The sequence below is a fragment of the Jaculus jaculus genome, chromosome 6 (assembly GCF_020740685.1).
Source record: "Jaculus jaculus isolate mJacJac1 chromosome 6, mJacJac1.mat.Y.cur, whole genome shotgun sequence".
NCBI lineage: Eukaryota > Metazoa > Chordata > Mammalia > Rodentia > Dipodidae > Jaculus > Jaculus jaculus.
In genome coordinates this window covers 99,688,554-99,706,722 of record NC_059107.1, presented here as the reverse complement: position 1 = coordinate 99,706,722, position 18,169 = coordinate 99,688,554, and the positions used below count along the sequence as shown (strand labels likewise).

Sequence of the window (18,169 nt, the reverse complement as noted above, 5' to 3'; positions counted from 1 at the left end):
ACCATGTCTCAAACACAACAAATAGGGAGATCAGTTTAGAATGGATTTTGTGAAAAGACTTCTATATGATAAAAGCATTTACAATATAACCTTCACATACTTCTTCCCTGTCTTAATTTTGTAGATCAAATGCTTCCTAGATTTCAAAGCAGGAGGATCCCTGTGCCACATTCTTGCAGCTGCCTACAAATTCAAGAGTGACCAGGGATGGTGAGATGCCTTCTCTCCCGCTTCTTAGGTGTAGTTTTGAGAGAATTTCCCATTATTTTCTGGGGTCATCCTGAAGTAGAGTACATGTAGAAATTCTAGGTATCTCTTATTTTGGCTCTGATAACTATGTAGTCTGATAGCCAGAGCCAAAATAGTTTCCAAGAATCAGCTTGTGTGTGAATTGTAGAGGAAAGGGTTCTTAGGTTGGCATCTCGAGCTTTGTCACTATTTGGACTAAGCATAGAATGACTCAAGCAGTTGAGAGCAGGAACCCCAGATCACGTCTGAGTTTGGCAAATTGTGACAAGATTATCTCCTCATCCCCATATTAAGAAGTCTTGAATTCTTACCTTATCCATCCCCAGACATGAGCTATATCACTTATGTTTTATTGTCCCTTTACAAGGCGGCGTTATGATTTCCAGAATCCATCACGCATGGACCGCAATGTGGAAATGTTCATGACCATTGAGAAGTCCTTGGTACAGGTAATAGCCAGGAATTTCCCTCATCCATTTCCCTTCCCTCAGAATACAGAATAGCCCTTCCTCATGACTTCATCTCATCTGCTTCTCCCCACAGAATAATTGCTTATCTCGACCTAACATTTTCCTGTGCCCAGAGATTGAGCCCAAACTGCTAGGGAAATTAAAGGACATTGTCAAGAGACACCAGGTGAGTATATGGGTCAGGAGAAACTTGAAAAACTCCATGACTTTTCCTGGTGTTTTCTACACCAGGAAGCACCCCTGAATTACCACATTTTCGACTATACACATGGTTCTTTCTCTTTGGTAAAAGCTGGACTTAAGTCCTTGAGTCTCTCTTGTTTCTTCCCTTCCCTAGTACTGCCACGTTTAAATTAACGTTCCTAAGTACTACATTGGCCTGGGTGAAAAAGCATCCATTTCCACTGAGCTGCAGATGCCTGATTTCAGATAAATGAAGTTTTTATTTGTTTGTTTGTTTGTTTTTTCAAGGTAGGGTTTTGCTCTAGCCCAGGCTGGCAATTTACTATGTAGTCTTGAGGTGGCCTTGAATTCACAGTGGTCCTCCTACCTTTGCCTCCTAAGTGCTAGGATTAAAGGCATGAGCCACCACACCTGGCCAGATAAAGGAAATATTTGGACCCAGGTGTGGGGGTGCATGTCTGTAATTCTAACACTTGGAAAGTGGACTAAGACTTAAATCATCCTTGAAGCTGGCTGATGGCACATGCCTTTAATTCTGTCACTTGAGGAGGCTGAGGTAGGAGGATCACTGAATTTGACTTTGAGGCCAGCCTAGGACTACAGAGTGAATTCCAGATCAGCCTGGACTAGAGTGACATCCTAGTTTAGGAAAGAAAAAAAAGAAAGAAAGAAAGGCATCCTATAGAATGAGACCCTGTCTCAAAAAAAAAAATTTTTTTTTCTATATCCTAAAGATTTATTAGAGTTCCATCAAAAACTTATACAATGAGAAGAGAAAGGAAGGGAGGAGGGTACTTAATAGGTTGATATTGTATATATGTAAGTACAATGATTGAGATGGGAAGGTAATATGATATAGAATGAAATTTCAAAGGGGAAAGTGTCAGGGGGAGGGAGGGAATTACCATGGGGTATTTTTTTATAATCATGGAAAATGTTAATAAAAATTTAAAAGCAAACAAACAAAAAAAATTATACAATGAATAGTCATGGCAGTAGTATTCACAACAGCCAAAAACAGTAACAACTAGAATGTATGTTAAATGAGTGGAAAAAAATTTTTTTGATAAGAACATAAAGTCCTTTTGAAATTTCCCATGCATAGATTATCTTTCCAGAGGACGATCTTTAGCGATATTTAATTGAATTCATTAACTTTTCTCTGTTGTTAGCAGTTTCTCAGCTGCTTCTCTCTGCCACCCAGCAAGTGTGTGCTGAGAGGATAAACTCACTTTAATACCACTCTCAGACAATAACTAGGAAGGGAGATCTATGGTTATATTTATTTTGATTTATTAACACTGAAGAGTTTATTCAGAGGGGACTAGCCTTATCTGCCTCTCCTTGTGCAACCCAGGGGACAGTCACTGAGGACAAGACCAATGCCTCCCACGTTGTGTATCCTGTCCCAGGGAACCTAGAAGAAGGTGAGATCTGGGTTTTCTTGACACTTGAGTGAATGGCTTGTGCTAGGAGATGGAGAACTACTTGACTCACCATGAAACTCCTGGGGTTCCTTTATCCTTTTGAAACCTCTGAATCCTCATTTTAGCTCTAGTTCCGGTTACTGAGTCTCCTGCTACAGAGACTGTCTGATTAGAGCTTTTCAAAGGTTACTTTCTGTCTTTCTCTTTAGCTTATCTCTCTCCCTTCTCTGTCTGTTCTCAGAGGAATGGGTACGACCAGTCATGAAGAGGGATAAACAAGTTCTTCTGCACTGGGGCTATTTTCCTGACAGGTAAGGTTGGGCTTCTGGGAAGAGAGGCAGAGCCAGATAACAGCTGGAGCGTCTGCCAGAGTGAGAAGGCAGAGTTTGTAGTGGTTTGGGGGACACTGACTTTCTCTCTCTTTTTTTCTTTCTGTGGGTTTGGTTTTTTGGTTGTTTTTTTTTTTTTTGTTTTGTTTTGTTTTTCAGTGTTTTGAGGTAGCATCTCACTCTAGCCCACGCTGATCTGGAATTCACTATGTAGTCTCAGGGTGGCCTCAAACTCATGGTGATCCTCCTACCTCTGCCTCCCCGAGTGCTGGGTTTAAAAGCGTGCACCACCATACCTGGCTTTTATATATATAATTTATTTATTTATTTTATTTAATTTGACAGAGAAAGAGAGAGAGAGTTGAGTGAGTGAGGTGGACTTTTTGTTTGTTTGTTTGTTTTGGTTTTGGTTTTTTCTTTTTCTTCTTTTATTTATTTGTTTGAGAGTGACAAACAGAGAAAGAGGCAGATAGATAGATGGAGAATGGGCACGCCAGGGCCTCTAGCCAATGCAAAGGAACTCCAGATGCGTGCGCCCCTTGTGCATCTGGCTAACGTGGGTCCTGAGAAATTGAGCCTCAAACCGCAGTCCTTAGGCTTGACAGGCAAGCGCATAACTGCCAACCCATCTCTCCAGCCCTTGTTTTTGGTTTTTTGAGGTAGGGTCTCTGGTCCATGCTGACCTGGAATTAACTGTAGTTTCAGGGTGGCCTTGAACTCATGGCGATCCTCTGCCACCTGAGTGCTGGGATTAAAGGCGTCTGCCGCCATGCCCAGCTAGTTTTTGGTTTTTTAGGATAGCAACCCCTGCTTGTTTTCTAGGCCCATTTGCTTGAAACACCGTCTTCCAACCTTTCACCCTAAGATAATGTCTATCCTTTGTAGAAAGGTGAGTTTCTTGGAGACAACAAATTGTTGGATCCTGCTTTTTAACCCAGACTGCAAATCTATGTCTTTTCGTTGGGGCATTGAGGCCGTTGATATTAAGAGATATTATTGACAGGTGTGTATTTATGTTTGCCTTTTTTTTTTTTTTTTTTGTGGTTCTGGTTCTACCTGTGCTCTCTTGTGTTAAATAGTATTTGAGTATTGCTTGTTTTTTTCTAGGTTCCTTATATGTGTGCTTTTCCTTTTCTTCAGCATGGAGGATTCTATCAAGTATTTTCTGTAGAGCTGGTTTTGTCTTCAAATACTCCTTTAACCTGCTTTTGTCATGGAATGTCCTTATTTCTCCGTCTATTTGAATGGATAACTTTGCAGGATAAAGTAACCTTGGTTGACAGTTGTTATCTTTCAGAACTTGGAATATATCACCCCAAGCCCTTCTGGCTTTAAAAGTTTGTGTTGAATAATCTGCTGTAATCCTGATGGGCTTACTTTTGTAGGTAACTTGATTTTTCTCTCTAACTGCTTTCAATATTTTTTCTTTGGTGTGTGTGTTTGGAAGTTTGATTATAATATGGCGAGGAGAGGTTCTTTCCAGGTTTTGTGTGGCTGGGGTTCTAAAGGCTTCCTGTATCTGTATTGGCACCTCTTTCCCAATTTGGGGGAAATTTTCTTCTATGATTTTGTTGAAGACACCTACTATGCCTTTTGAGTGAAATTCTTCTCCTTCTACTATGCCCTGAATTCTAATATTTGATCTTTTCATAGTGTCCCGAATATCTTGAAATTCCCACTCATACTTTTCTATAAGTTTGTCTTTCTCTTTGTTGGCCTGTATTAGATTTGCCACCTGGTCTTCTAGCTTAGATATTCTGTCCTCTCCTTCATCCATTCTACTGGTGAGATTTTCTACAGAGTTTTTTATTTCATTAACTGTGTTCTTCATTGCTAGTAATTCTGAGTGGCTTTTCTTTATTATTTCTATTTCCTTATTTATGTCTTGTATTGCCTTCTTTATTTCATGAAATTGGTGTCCTGCATCTTCTTTGATTTCCTCTTTAAGTTCCTCTTTGACTCCTTTGATTTGTTCTCTGACTTCTTTGAACATATTTACAATCATTCTTTTGAAATCTTTTTCAGGCATTTCCTCTAACTCGTTCTCACTGGAGGTCATTTCTGATGCATTAATACTTTTAGGTGGATTTATATTGTCTTGCTTTTTAGTGTTTCTTGTGTTATAATGTATATATTTTTGCATCTTGGATTAAGTTAATGCTTGGATTTTCTAGCTAGCTGGGTATTCTTAGCTGTATCAATTGATTTGATGTTATATATTTTCAGGGTAAGAGCTTAAGGTGTTAGATGTGGCTCTTAAGACTCTGAGAGTATCTACAAAGGTGCTCCTAGGGGTTGAGTTTCCCTGCTATGGCAGTATTCAAGTAGGCTGAGTGGAATAAAACACAGGTAGATTCTAAAAGTTAACTAAACACTGTACCCATTCAGTCAAAAAAAGCCCCAAGTATGTATGCCAGAGTAGTTATTATTAGTTTTTGGTTTTTTGAGGTAGGGTTTCACTCTGGCCCAGGCTGACCTGGAATTTACTACATAGTCTCAGAATGGCATTGAACTCACAGGGATTCTACGTCTGTTTCCCCAGTGCTGGGATTAAAGGCATGTGTCACCATGCTCGACGCTTTTCTGTTTTTTTTAATATTTTTATTCATTTATTTGAGAGAGAGAGAGAAAATGAGGTAGACAGAGACAAAGTGAGTATGGGAGCACCAGGGTCTCCTGTCACTACAAACAAACTCCAGACACATGTGTCACTTTGTGCATCTGGCTTTGCGTGGGCATTGGGAAATCAAACCTGGGCCATCAGGCTTTGAAAGGAAGTGCCTTTAGCCACTGAGCAATCTCTCCAGCCCTGTTCTTTTGTTGTTGTTTTTGTTTTTCAAGGTAGGGTCTTGATGTAGCCTGGGCTGATCTGTAATTCACTATGGAGTCTCAGGGTGGCCTCAAACTCACAGTGATCCTTCTACCTTTGCGTCCCAAGTGCTAGAATTAAAGGCATGAACCACCATGCCCAGCCTACAACTGTAGTTTTATTTATTTATTTGACAGAGGAAGGTGGGGGTTGAGAAATAGGAACAGCAGGAACTCCAGCCACTGCAAACGAACTCCAGACGCATGTGCCTCCTTGTGCATCTGGCTAATGTGGGTCCTGGAGAGTTGAACCTGGGTCTTTTGTCTTTGCAGGAAAATGCCTTAACCTCTAAGCCATCCCTCAAGCCCATAACTGTAATTTAAATATATATTTTATTTATTTATATATTTGAGAAAGGGAGAGAGAGAAAGAGGAAGAGGCAGATAGAGAGAGAATGGGTACACCAAGGCCTCCAGCTACTGCAAATAAACTCCAGACACATGTGCCACCTAGTGAATCTGGCTTATGTGGGATCTGGGGAATTGAACCTTGGTCCTTAGGCTTCGCAGGCAAGAGCCTTAACCATTAAGCCATCTCTTCAGCCCTAACTGTAATTTTTTTTTTTTTTCAAGTTAGGGTCTTCTTCCTCTAACTCAGGCTGACCTGTAATTAGTCTCAGGCCGGCCTCAAATTCATAGTGATCCTCCTACCTCTGCCTCCCAAGTGCTGGGACTAAAGGCATGCACCACCATACTCAGCCCTAACTGTAATTCCAAATTTTGGGGGGGTTATTTTTATTTATTTATGAGTGACAGACAGAGGGAGAAAGAGGCAGAGAGAGAGAGAGAGAAATGGGTGCATCAGGGCCTCCAGTCACTGCAAACGAACTCCAGACACATGCACCCTCTTGTACATCTGGCTTACATGGGTACTGGGAAATCGAGCCTTGAACTGGGATTCTTAGGCTTCACAGGCAAGTGCTTAACCACTAAGCCATTTCTCCAGCCCTTCCAACTAATTTTTAATAGGTTGATTCCTTTTTCTTTGTTTTTTAATTAATTTATTTATTTTTTATTTTTTATTTGCAATCAGAGAGAGAGTGAGAGAGGAAAATAGGAGGGGGTGGGGAGAATGGGCATGCCAGGGCCTCCCGTCACTGCAAATGAGCTCCAGATGCATATGCCCCTTGTGCATCTGGCTTATGTGGGTCCTGGGGAATCCAACCTTAGGTCCTTTGGCTTCACAGACAAATGCCTTAGCTGCTAAGCCATTTCTCCAGCCCTCCCTTTTTTTGTTAAACTTATTTTATTTACTTGAGAAAGAGGGAGAGAATGAGCACACCAGGGCTTTCAGCCACTACAAATGAACAAACTCCATATGCAGGCGCCACCTTGTACATCTGGCCTACATGGGTCCTGGGGAATGGAACCTGGATCCTTTGGCTTTGCAGAGAAGCACCTTAACTGCTAAACCACCCCTCGAGCCCAAAAATTGCAACAGAAGACTAGTAGCTGTACAGTGCCATGATGATAATCCCAGCATTTGGTAGGCAGAGGTAGGAGGATTGCTGAGTTCCAGGCCATCCTGGGACTAGAGCGAGTTCTAGGTCAGTCTGGGCTAGAGTGAGATCCTACCTCATAAAAACAAACAAACAAAAATCCTTGAACTGAGTATGGAGGTACATGCTTATAATCCCAGCACTCTAGAAGCTGAGGCAGGAGGATCTTGAATTTGAGGACAGCCTGGGCTACATAGTGAAACTTTGTCTCAAAATTAAAAAAAAATACTAAAGGGCAGGGTGTGGTGGTGCATACCTTTAATCTCAGCACTTTGGGAGGCTGAAGTAGGATCACTGTGAGTTTGAGGCCACCCTGAAACTACATAGTGAATTACAGGTCAGCCTGGGCTAGAGCGAGACCCTACTTGGAAAATACGAACACACACACACACACACACACACACACACACACACACACACGCAAACGAGCTACACATGCATGAGTCCCCTTGTGCATCTGGCTTATGTGGGGAGCTGGGGAATTGAACATAATTGCTGAGCCATCTCTCCAGCCCCATGTATGTCCTATTTTGTTTTGTTTTGTTTTGTTTTTCGAGGTAGGGTTTCACTCTGTAGTCTCAGGGTAGCCTCAAACTCACACTGATCCTCCTACCTCTGCCTTCCAAGTGTACCCATACTGACCTAGAATTCATTATGTAGTCTCAGACTGGCCATGAACTCAAAAGTGATCCTCCTACCTCAGCCACTTTGTGCATCTTCTAGCTTTACATGGGTACTGGGAATCAAGCCAAAGTTGTCAGGCTTTGCAGGCAAGTGCCTTTATCTACTAAGCCATCTCTCTGACCCTCATCTTTTTTTTTTTTTTTTTCTTTTCTTTTTAGAGTTAGGGTATCTCTCTAGCCCAGGCTGACCTGGAATTCACTTGGTAGTCTTAGGGTGTCCTCGAACTCAAGGCGATCCTCCTACCTCTGCCTCCCAAGTGCTGAGATCAAAGGTGTACGCCACCACACCCGGCAAGCCCTCATCTTTTTACTTTAAAAAACAAAACAAAACTTTTTAAGCCCTCATCTGTTTACTTAAAAAATAAACTTTTTATGCCGTGCTTACCTGGAAAAACAAAAAACAAAACAAAAACAAAAAAAAAGCTTTATTTATTTGAGAGAGAGAGACATAGAAAGAAAGAATGGGCAATCCAGGACCTGTACCTACTGCAAACTAATGCCAGACACATTTGCCACTTTGTGTATCTGGCTTACATGGGTCGTGGGGAATTGAACCTGGGTCCTTTGGCTTTGTAGACAAGCACCTTAATCGCTAAAGCTATTCCTGCACCAGGACCTCAGCCACTGTACTCGAACTGCAGATGCTTGCACCACCTAGTGGTCTTGTGTGACCTTGTGCTTGCCTCAACTTTGTGTGTCTGGCTAATATGGGATCTGGAGGGTAGAACATAGGTCCTTAGGCTTTGCAGGCAAGTGCTTTAACCACTAAGCCATCTCTCCAGCCCTTTTTTACTTTTTATTTTGAGATATATCTCATTAAATTTTGGACAGATCTTGAATAATTGTTCTTGCTTCAACTACTTGAGTGGCTAGGATTAGGCATGTGCTACCAGACCAGGCTTATTCTTTTTTTTTTTTTTTTTTTTTATTTATTTGAGAGCGACAGACACAGAGAGAAAGACAGATAGAGGGAGAGAGAGAGAATGGGCGCGCCAGGGCTTCCAGCCTCTGCAAACGAACTCCAGATGCGTGCGCCCCCTTGTGCATCTGGCTAACGTGGGACCTGGGGAACCGAGCCTCGAACCGGGGTCCTTAGGCTTCACAGGCAAGCGCTTAACCGCTAAGCCATCTCTCCAGCCCAATATTCTTTTTTTTTAATTTAATTTAATTTTATTTTTTTAAACATTTTTAAAACATTCCCATGATTATAAAAAATATCCCATGGTAATACCCTTCCTCCCCCCCAACACTTTCCCCTTTGAAATTCCATTCTCCATCATATCCCCTCCCCATCTCAATAAGACTCTCGTTTATTTTGATGTCGTGATCTTTCCCTCTTATGATGGTCTTGTGTAGGTAGTGTCAGGCACTATGAGGTCATGGATATCGAGGACATTTTATGTCTGGAGGGAGCACGCTGTAAGGAGTCCAACCCTTCCTTTGGCTTTTACATTCTTTTTGCCACCTCTTCCGCATTAGACCCTGAGCCTTGGAAGGTGTGATCGAGATGTTACTCGGTACTGTAGTCATTTCTTTCTAGCACCATGATACCTTCAGAGTCATCCCAAGGTTGCTTCCAGGCTTCTTTTTTTCAAAAAGGATCTAAGCTAGGCGTGGTGGCACACGCCTTTAATCCTAGCACTTGGGAGGCAGAGGTAGGAGGATCACCATGAGTTTGAGGCCACCCTGAGACTACATAGTGAATTCCAGGTCAGCCTAGACCACAGTGAAACCCTACCTTGAAAAAACCCCAAAAATAAAAATAAAAAAGGACGTAACTGGTCATAGCTGGCTGGGAACTTCAGTCAAGCTGGTCTCGAACTTTTAGCAGTCCTGCCTCAGCCTTCTGAGGGCTAGGACTACAGTGTGTGCCACCCAATCTGGCTTTAAGCTTATTTTTTCAAAATGTTATTTATTTATTTGCAAGCAGAGAAAGAAAGGCAGAGAGAGTGGGCATGCCAGGGCCTCCAGCCCCTATAAACGAACTCCAGATGCATATACCACTTTGTGCATCTGGCTTTACATGGGTACTGGAGAATCAAATCTGGGTCGTTAGGCTTTGCTGGTAAGTGCCCTAACCATGGAGAAATCTCTCCGGCCCCCTTTAAGTTTATTTATTTATTTTGTTTTTAATTGACACACAGTAATTTAAATGGGGTACCATGTGATTTTTATTTATTTATTTATTTTTGAGGTAAGCCCAGCAGACTGGCCTTTTCTTTATGAGAGAAAACAAGAGAGAGGATTGGCACACCAGGGCCTCCAGCCACTGTAATCGAACTCCAAAGGCTTGTGCCACTTTGTGTGCACATATACAACCTTGCACATTTGTCACTTTGTGCTTCTAGCTTATGTGGGGATCTGGGGAGTTGAACATGAGTCCTAAGGATTCACAGACAAACTCCCTAATTGCTAAGCCACCTCTCCATCCCCATTGTGATTTTTTTTTTAATTTATTTAAAGAAGTATGGGTATTTCGGGGCCTCTTGCCATTGCAAATGAATTCAAGATTAATCCACAACTTGGTGTATCTGTCTCTATACGAGTACTGGAGAATTGAATCCAAGTTTTGCAAGCAAGCCCCTTTAACTGCTGAACTATTCTCTCCAACCCTGGTGTGATTTTTTTTTTTCTTTTCAAGGTAGGGTCTTCTTATTCTAGCCCAAGCTGACCTGGAATTCACTATGTAGTCTCAGGGTGGCTGTGAACTAATGGCGATCCTCCTATCTCTGCCTCCCGAGTTCTGGGATTAAAGGCGTGTACCACCACGCCCGGCTCCTAGTGTGATTTTTTTTTAATTTTATTTTATTATTTATTTGTTTGTTTATTTATTTTTTAGGTAGGGTCTCACTCTACCCAGGCTGACCTGGAATTACTCACAGTAATCCTCTTACCTCTGCCACCTTGGTGCTGGAATTAAAGGCATGTGCCACTGTACCCAGCAAGATCCATCTTTTTATTTATCATTTCTTTATATCCAGAATATTATTCTCTGATTTTTTAGTATGTTTTATTTATTTTTATTTATTTGAAAATGAGAAAGAGAGAGAGAGAATGGGTGTATCAGGGCCTGCAGCAGCTGCAAACGAACTCCGATGCATACACCACGTTGTGCATCTAGCTTATGTGGATCCTGGAGAATTGAACCTGTTTTTTTTTTTTTAATTTTTTTTGTTCATTTTTATTTATTTATTTGAGAATGACAGAGAGAGAGGGAGAGAGAGAGAGAGAAGGATGCAGATAGGGGGAGAGAGAGAGAGAGAATGGGCGCGCCAGGGCCTCTAGCTACTACAAACGAACTCCAGACACGTGTCCCCCCTTGTGCATCTGGCTAACGTGGGTCCTGGGGAATCGAGCCTTGAACCGGGGTCCTTAGGCTTCACAGGCAAGCGTTTAACCGCTAAACCATCTCTCCAGCCCGAACCTGTTTTTTTTGTCTTAGTTGGCAAGTGCCTTAACCACTAAGCTATCTCCCCAGCCCTCTGATTTTTTTTTTGTTGTTGTTGTTGAGACAGTATCTCATTTATTCTGTAGTCCAGGATGGCCTAGAATTCACTTATAACCCAGGCTAGCTTTGAACTGATAGCAATCCTCCAGCCTCAACCTCCTAAGTGCTGGAATTGTAGACATGAACCACCACACCCAGCTTGAAATGTTTCATGATGTGCTGTTGGTGAACTTGACCCTATTATTAATTGGAAAAATAATTATATTAAAAATTGTATCAAGGGCTGGAGAGATGTCTTACTGGTTAAGTGCTTGCCTGTGAAGCCTAAGGACCCTGGTTTGAGGCTTGATTCCCCAGGATGCACGTTAGCCAGATGCACAAGGGGGCACACGCTTCTGGAGTTTGTTTGCAGTGGCTGGAAGCCCTGGCGCACCCATTCTCTCTCTCTCTCTCTCTCTCTGCCTCTTTCTGTCACTCTCAAATAAATAAATAAAAATAAACCAAAAAAATTAAAAAATATTTTAAAAAATTGTATCAAGCCGGGGGTGGTGGTGCATGCCTTTAATCCCAGCACTCAGGAGGTGGAGTTAGGAGGATCACTCTGAGTTCAAGGCCACCCTGAGACTACATAGTGAATTCCAGGTCAGCCTGGACTAGAGTGAGGCCCTACCTTGAAAAACCAAAAAAAGAAAAGAGACTGGGGCTGGAGAGATGGTTTAGTGGATAAGGTACTTGTCTGTGAATCCTAAGGACCTATGTTCAACTCTCCAGATCCCATGTAATACAGATGCACAAAGGTAAGGCAAGCACAAGGTTGCACATGCCCACTAGGGGACACAAGTGTCTGGAGTTTAACTGCAGTGACTGAGGCCCTGGCACTCCAATATCCCCCCCCCCCACTCTTTCTAAAAAAACTAAAAATAAGCCTGGCCATGTATGGTGGCACACGCCTTTATTCCTAGCACTTGGAAGGCAGAGGTGGGAAGATTGCTGTGAGTTCAAGACCAGCCTGGGAACTACAGAGTGAATTCCAGGTCAGCCTGGGCTAAAGTGAGACCCTGCCTCCAAAAACAACAACAAAAAAAAACAAAAAAACCCAGAAACCCAATCAGGCATGATGGTGCACACCATTAGTATCAGTACTCAGAAAGCTGAGGTAGGATACTCAGCATGAGTTTGAAGCCAGCTTGGGGCTATAGAGTGAGTTCCATGCCTGTCTGGGCTAGAGTGAGACTCTACCTAAAAAAATGAAATGGGTGTTCACTTCAGCAGCACATACACTAAAACTGGAATGATAAAAAGAGATTAGTATGGCCCTGCACAAAGATGACAATGCAAATTTGTGAAGTGTTTCATATTTTTTTCTCAACTTTTATTAACATTTTCCATGATTATAAAAAATATCCCATTGTAATACCTTCCCTCCCCCCCCCCCACTGTCCCCTTTGAGATTCCATTCTCCATCATATCCCCTCCCCATCTCAATCAGTCTCTCTTGTATTTTGATGTCATGATCTTTTCCTCCTATTATGATGGTCTTGTGTAGGTAGTGTCAGGCACTATGAGGTCATGGATATTGAGGCAATTTTATGTCTGGAGGGAGCACGTTGTAAGGAGTCCTACCCTTTCTTTGGCTCTTACATTCTTTTTGCCACCTCTTCCGCATTAGACCCTGTGCCTTGGAAGGTGTGATCTAAATGTTACTCAGTACTCCAGTCACTTCTTTCCACACTATGATACCTTCTGAGTCATCCCAAGGTCACTGCCATCTGAAAAGTGACAATTCTATACCCAAAGTGAGAGTAGCATTAATATAAGGGTATAAATATTAAGAGAAGTGCTTACTAGGCAGTTTGATAAGCATAGTATATACATTTATCCAGACATCAGCAGATGTTATACCCCTAGGCCTTATGACTACCCCTGTTTTAAGTTTTCAGTATTAGGGATGAATTCTCTCCCTTGGAGCAGGCCTCCAGTCCAATTGGAGGGCAGTTGGTTTCCACCATGACAGACGTGCCACTATTGCACCCGTTGGCTCATTTGGCCTGGCTGGCTGATTATAAGTCTTGCAGTGTCCACTGTTGAGTATCTTCACTGGTGGTATCTCTTTCTCCCATTGAACTACATGTAGAATGGCTTCTTCTAGCTTCCTGTCAGCAGTGTTCCATATTTAAAAATTGAAGGGTGTCTGGAGAGATGGCCTAGTGGTTAAGTGCTTGCCTGAGAAGCCTAAGGACCCCAGTTCAATTCCCCAAGACACATGTTAGCCAGATGCACAAGGGGGTACAAACGTCTGGAGTTCATTTGCAGTGGCTGGAGGCCCTGGTGTGCCCATTCTCCCTCTATCTGCCTCCCTCTCTCTCTCTCTGTTGCTCTCAAATAAATAAATAAAATTAAAACTGAAGGGCTGGAGGGATGGCTTAGCAGTTAAGGTGCTTGCCTACAAAAACCTAAGGATCCAGGTTTAATTCCCTAGCCACATAAAGCCAGATGCAGAAAGTGGCACATGCATATGGAGTTCGTTTGCAGTGTCTAGAGGACCTGGAGCACCCATGTTCTCTGTCTCTGTGTCTGTCTTTCTCATTCCTCATAAATAAATTAAAAAAATTTTAAAAATGAAAAAAGCCAACAACTTGTCAATGGGAAAGATAGGGCTGGCCACATAACTCAGTGGAAGAGATTATTAGCGTGCATAAGGCCTGGGTTCCATCTCTAGCACTAAAAACAAAATAAAAACAAAAATGTAAAAAATCTGATCCAGGCATGGTGGCTCACACCTTTAGTATTTGGGAGGCAGAGGTAGGAGGAAAGCCATGAGTTCAAAGCCAGCCTGAGAATACAGAGTGAATTCAAGGTCAGCCTGTGCTAGAGTGAGACCCTAACTTGAAAAATGAAACAAACAAACAAAAAAAACTATGCTTTTATGTTTTCACAATTCCATTCCATTGATTTGCCTTGATGCTGAATTTCTCTTTGCAGTTATGACACATGGATCCCAGCCAGTGAAATTGAGGCATCTGTGGAAGATGCTCCAACCCCTGAAAAACCTAGGAAGGTGAGTTTTCCCTCAGTCCCTCTCTACCTCAGGAAGAATGCTAGGACCAGACCATCCTAGGTGAGGCAGGGACTGTGTGCTTGGACTTTTACTGTTGATAGTCCCTAGACACCCTATCTCAAAGTAAAATAAATAAAGATGTTTAACCATGATAAAAGAGTCCCTAGACAGAGGACTGGAGAGATGCCTTAGTGGTTAAGGTGCTTGCCTGCAAAGCCAAAGGACCCAAGTTCAATTCCCCAGGACCAATGTAAGCCAGATGCACAAGGTGGCACATGCATATGGAGTTCGTTGCACTGGCTGGAGGCCCTGGTGTGTCCATTCTCTGTTTCTCCCCCCCCCCCTTTCTCTGCTTCTTTTTCAAATAAATAAATAAAATATTTTAAAAACAAAAAATGAGTCCCTAGACAGAGCCACAGCCCCTAAAAACACTACAGCGTGAACTGCTTTTGTATCTTAGGTTCATGCGAAGTGGATCTTGGACACAGACACTTTCAATGAATGGATGAATGAGGAAGACTATGAAGTAAATGATGATAAAAATCCTGTTTCCCGCCGAAAGAAGATTTCAGCTAAGACACTGACAGATGAGGTGAAAATCCAGTTTTTTCTTCCTAAAGCCTTTAGCATAAATCTCACAACAAGTCTCACTGGGGACTCTTCTCTATCCTGCAGGTGAACAGTCCGGATTCAGATCGACGGGACAAGAAGGGTGGGAACTATAAGAAAAGGAAGCGTTCTCCCTCTCCTTCACCAACCCCAGAAGCCAAGAAGAAAAATGCTAAGAAAGGGTATGCCTGCCCTGTGTTCACCATTCTTTCCATATCATGTCCAAAGACAGGACAAATATCTTCTTGTATTGACTAGTCTCTTGTGTGGCTATTGCATGACACTCTAGGAATATTTTTCTTTTTTTTGAGGTAGGGTCTCACTCTGGTCCAGGCTGACTTGGAATTAACTGTGTAGTCTCAGGGTGGCCTCAAACTTATGGCAGTCCTCCTACCTTTGCCTCCTGAGTGCTGGGATTAAAGGCGTGAGCCACCACGCCCTGCTGGATAAGGGAATCTTTTTATTTTCATGGTTGGTTATTGGTTCCAATCCCAGTCAATAGTAACTAAAAGAAAGCTTAGTTACCCAATAAAAAGCCTTATGCCATCTGCTACTACCTCTCACTACTCTGCAGTTATCAATGTCTGTTGGTGTTTAGTTCTGCTTTTAGAATACTTTGTCACATCCTTTCCCTTAAGCCTCCAAAAGTTGTGTAGGGATGACTGGGTTGTTTATCATTTTTTTCTGTACCAGACCCTCAACACCTTACACCAAGTCAAAACGTGGCCACAGAGAAGAAGAACAAGAAGACCTGACAAAGGACATGGATGAGCCCTCCCCAGTCCCAAATGTAGAAGAGGTGACATTGCCCAAAACAGGTATGGGCCAAATGTAGCCCCTGAGACCCACCCATCCCTATACTCTTCCTTCCCTACTGTGCCTAACCCCTGAGTGGGCTGATTTTCCAGATCTAAAGTAGCTTTCACTTCAGTGTGGTTGCTTAGGGAAATCAGAACCATTGCCATAGAAAAACCCTCTCACTTGACACCATATCTGACTTGTGGACCTGCTTTGTACCTAACAGTAGTTATATCCAGATTCTTTGTTTCTGTGCTGAGGCTCAAGCCCAGGACTGGGTACTAAACATGTGTGCTTCTATGAACTATACTTTCAGCCCTCCAAACTTTTTGTTGTTGTTGTTGTTTTAGCTTTTTCATGATAGGATCTCACTAGCCCAGACTGACCTGGAATTCACTATGTGATCTCAGGGTGGCCTTGAACTCACAGTGATACTCTTACCTCGGCCTCTTGAGTGTTAGGATTAAAGGCATGCGTCACCACGCCAGCCTCCAAACTTTTTTTTTGTTTATTTATTTATTTGAGAGCAACAGACAGAGCAGGAAAGAGGCAGAGAGAGAGACAGAGAGAGAATGGGTGCGCCAGGGCCTCCAGCCACTGCAAACGAATTCCAGATGCGTGCTCCCCCTTGTGCATCTGGCTAACGTGGGTCCTGGGTAGTTGAGCCTCGAACCGGGGTCCTTAGGCTTCATAGGCAAGCACTTAACCGCTAAGGCATCTCTCCAGCCCCAAACTTTTAATTTTAATTTTTTTTCCACTTTTTATATACCCCTATTAATAAAGTACATTTGAAGCCAGATATGGTGGTGCACGCCTTTGATCTCAGCACTCAGGAGGCAGAGGTGGTAGGATCACTCTGAGTTCAAGACCATTCTGAGACTACATAGTGAATTCTAGGTCAGCCTGGGCTAGAGTGAGACCCTACCTTGAAAAACCAAAAAATAAAAATAAAAATATATTTGAGGGCTGGAGAGATACCTTTTAAGTGCTTGCCTGCTAAGCCTAAGGACCCAGGTTCAATATGTAAATCAGTTACACATAATAGTGCATGCATCTGGAGTTTGTTTGCAGAGGTCCTGACGTGCCCATCCTCCCTCCCCCTCCTCTCCCCCCCCCTCAAATAAATAAACATAAATTTTTAAAATTTTTTTGTTTATTTTTATTTATTTATTTGAGAGCAACAGACAGAGAGAGAAAGAGGCAGATAGAGAGAGAGAGAATGGGCGCGCCAGGTCCTCCAGCCACTGCAAATGAACTCCAGATGCATGCGCCCTCTTGTGCATCTGGCTAACTTGGGTCCTGAGGAACTGAGCCTCGAACCGGGGTTCTTAGGCTTCACAGGCAAGTACTTAACTGCTAAGCCATCTCTCCAGCCCCATAAAAATATTTTTAAAAACTACATTTGATAAGCTGGGCATGGTGGTACATGCCTTTAATCCCAGTACTTGGGAGACAGAGGTAGGAGGATTGCAGTGAGTTTGTCTATTCCAGGTCATCATGAGCTAGAGTGAAACCCTACCTTGAAAAACCAAATCCCCCCCCCCCCAAAAAAAGGAAAAAAAAAAAACCTACATTTGATGCTGGTCGTGGTGGCACATGCCTTTAATGTCAGCACTCAGGAGGCAGAGGTTGGAGGATCCTTGTGAGTTTGAGACCATCCTGAGAATACACAGTGAATTCCAGATCAGTCTGAGCTAGGGTAAGACATTGCCTTAAAAAGCAAAAAAAAAAAAAAGAGAGAGAGAGAGAGAGAGAGAGAGAGAAAGAATTTAATCCCAGCACTTGGGAGACAGAGGGGGGAGGATTGCTGAGAGTTCAAGGTCACCCTGAGACTACATAGTGAGAAGGGAGGTGGAGACAGGAGAATTTCCAGGCAACACATGGACCAGCAAGACTGGGAGAGTGGTGAATAATAATGAGACCTTGCCATAAGCAAGGTGGAAGGCAAGTACTGACCTGAAAGTTATCCTCTGATCGCCACATGGGCACCATGGCACACACTCACACACATAAGCATACTTACACACCAAATAAGTAAATGAATTTTTTTATGATTTTTTTTTTTTAATGGAGGGTAATCCCAGCACTCAGGAAGCAGAGGGAGGAGGATTGCTGAGAGTTTGAGGCCAGCCTGGGGCTATAGAATAAGTTCCATGTCAGCCTGGGCTAGAGTAAGACCCTATCTCAAACAACAACAAAAAAAATGGAGGAGAGGGCTGGAGAGATGGCTTAGCGGTTAAGGCACTTATCTGCAAAGCCTAAGAACTCATGTTCAAATCTCCATGTCCCACATAGCCAGACAGAGTGATGCAAGTGCACAGTGTCATACAAGCACACAAGGTAGTGCATGCGTCTGGAGTTCAGAGTAGCTGAAAGCCTTGGCATGCCCATTTTCTCCTCTCTCTCTCAAAATAAATAATTTTAAAAATAAGCTAAAAAAAATGGAGGCTCTAGGCATGGTGACACATACTTATAATCTGAACACTTGGAAGGTGGAAAGAAACTGGAGGATCAGTAGCTCCATGACCAGCATGGGCTACATGAAACA

General features: G+C 42.7%; 1 protein-coding gene and 1 non-coding gene across 8 annotated transcripts in view; both read left to right on the top strand.

Moving 5' to 3' along the window:
* Positions 1-18,169, top strand: part of Smarcc2 (SWI/SNF related, matrix associated, actin dependent regulator of chromatin subfamily c member 2) — a 48,501-nt gene that overhangs the window by 8,887 nt on the left and 21,445 nt on the right. For all 7 annotated transcript variants that reach the window (XM_045152037.1, XM_045152038.1, XM_045152032.1 and 4 more), the window contains exons 3-11: positions 125-210; positions 617-698; positions 793-885; positions 2,260-2,329; positions 2,571-2,640; positions 14,139-14,214; positions 14,675-14,806; positions 14,890-15,005; positions 15,517-15,641. In XM_045152037.1, coding sequence (XP_045007972.1) covers positions 125-210; positions 617-698; positions 793-885; positions 2,260-2,329; positions 2,571-2,640; positions 14,139-14,214; positions 14,675-14,806; positions 14,890-15,005; positions 15,517-15,641 — 850 coding nt within the window. The remainder of the gene's footprint in view (positions 1-124; positions 211-616; positions 699-792; positions 886-2,259; positions 2,330-2,570; positions 2,641-14,138; positions 14,215-14,674; positions 14,807-14,889; positions 15,006-15,516; positions 15,642-18,169) is intronic.
* LOC123461877 lies at positions 12,413-12,518 on the top strand. The gene has a single exon (XR_006637936.1). It is a non-coding gene; the product is annotated as a U6 spliceosomal RNA (small nuclear RNA).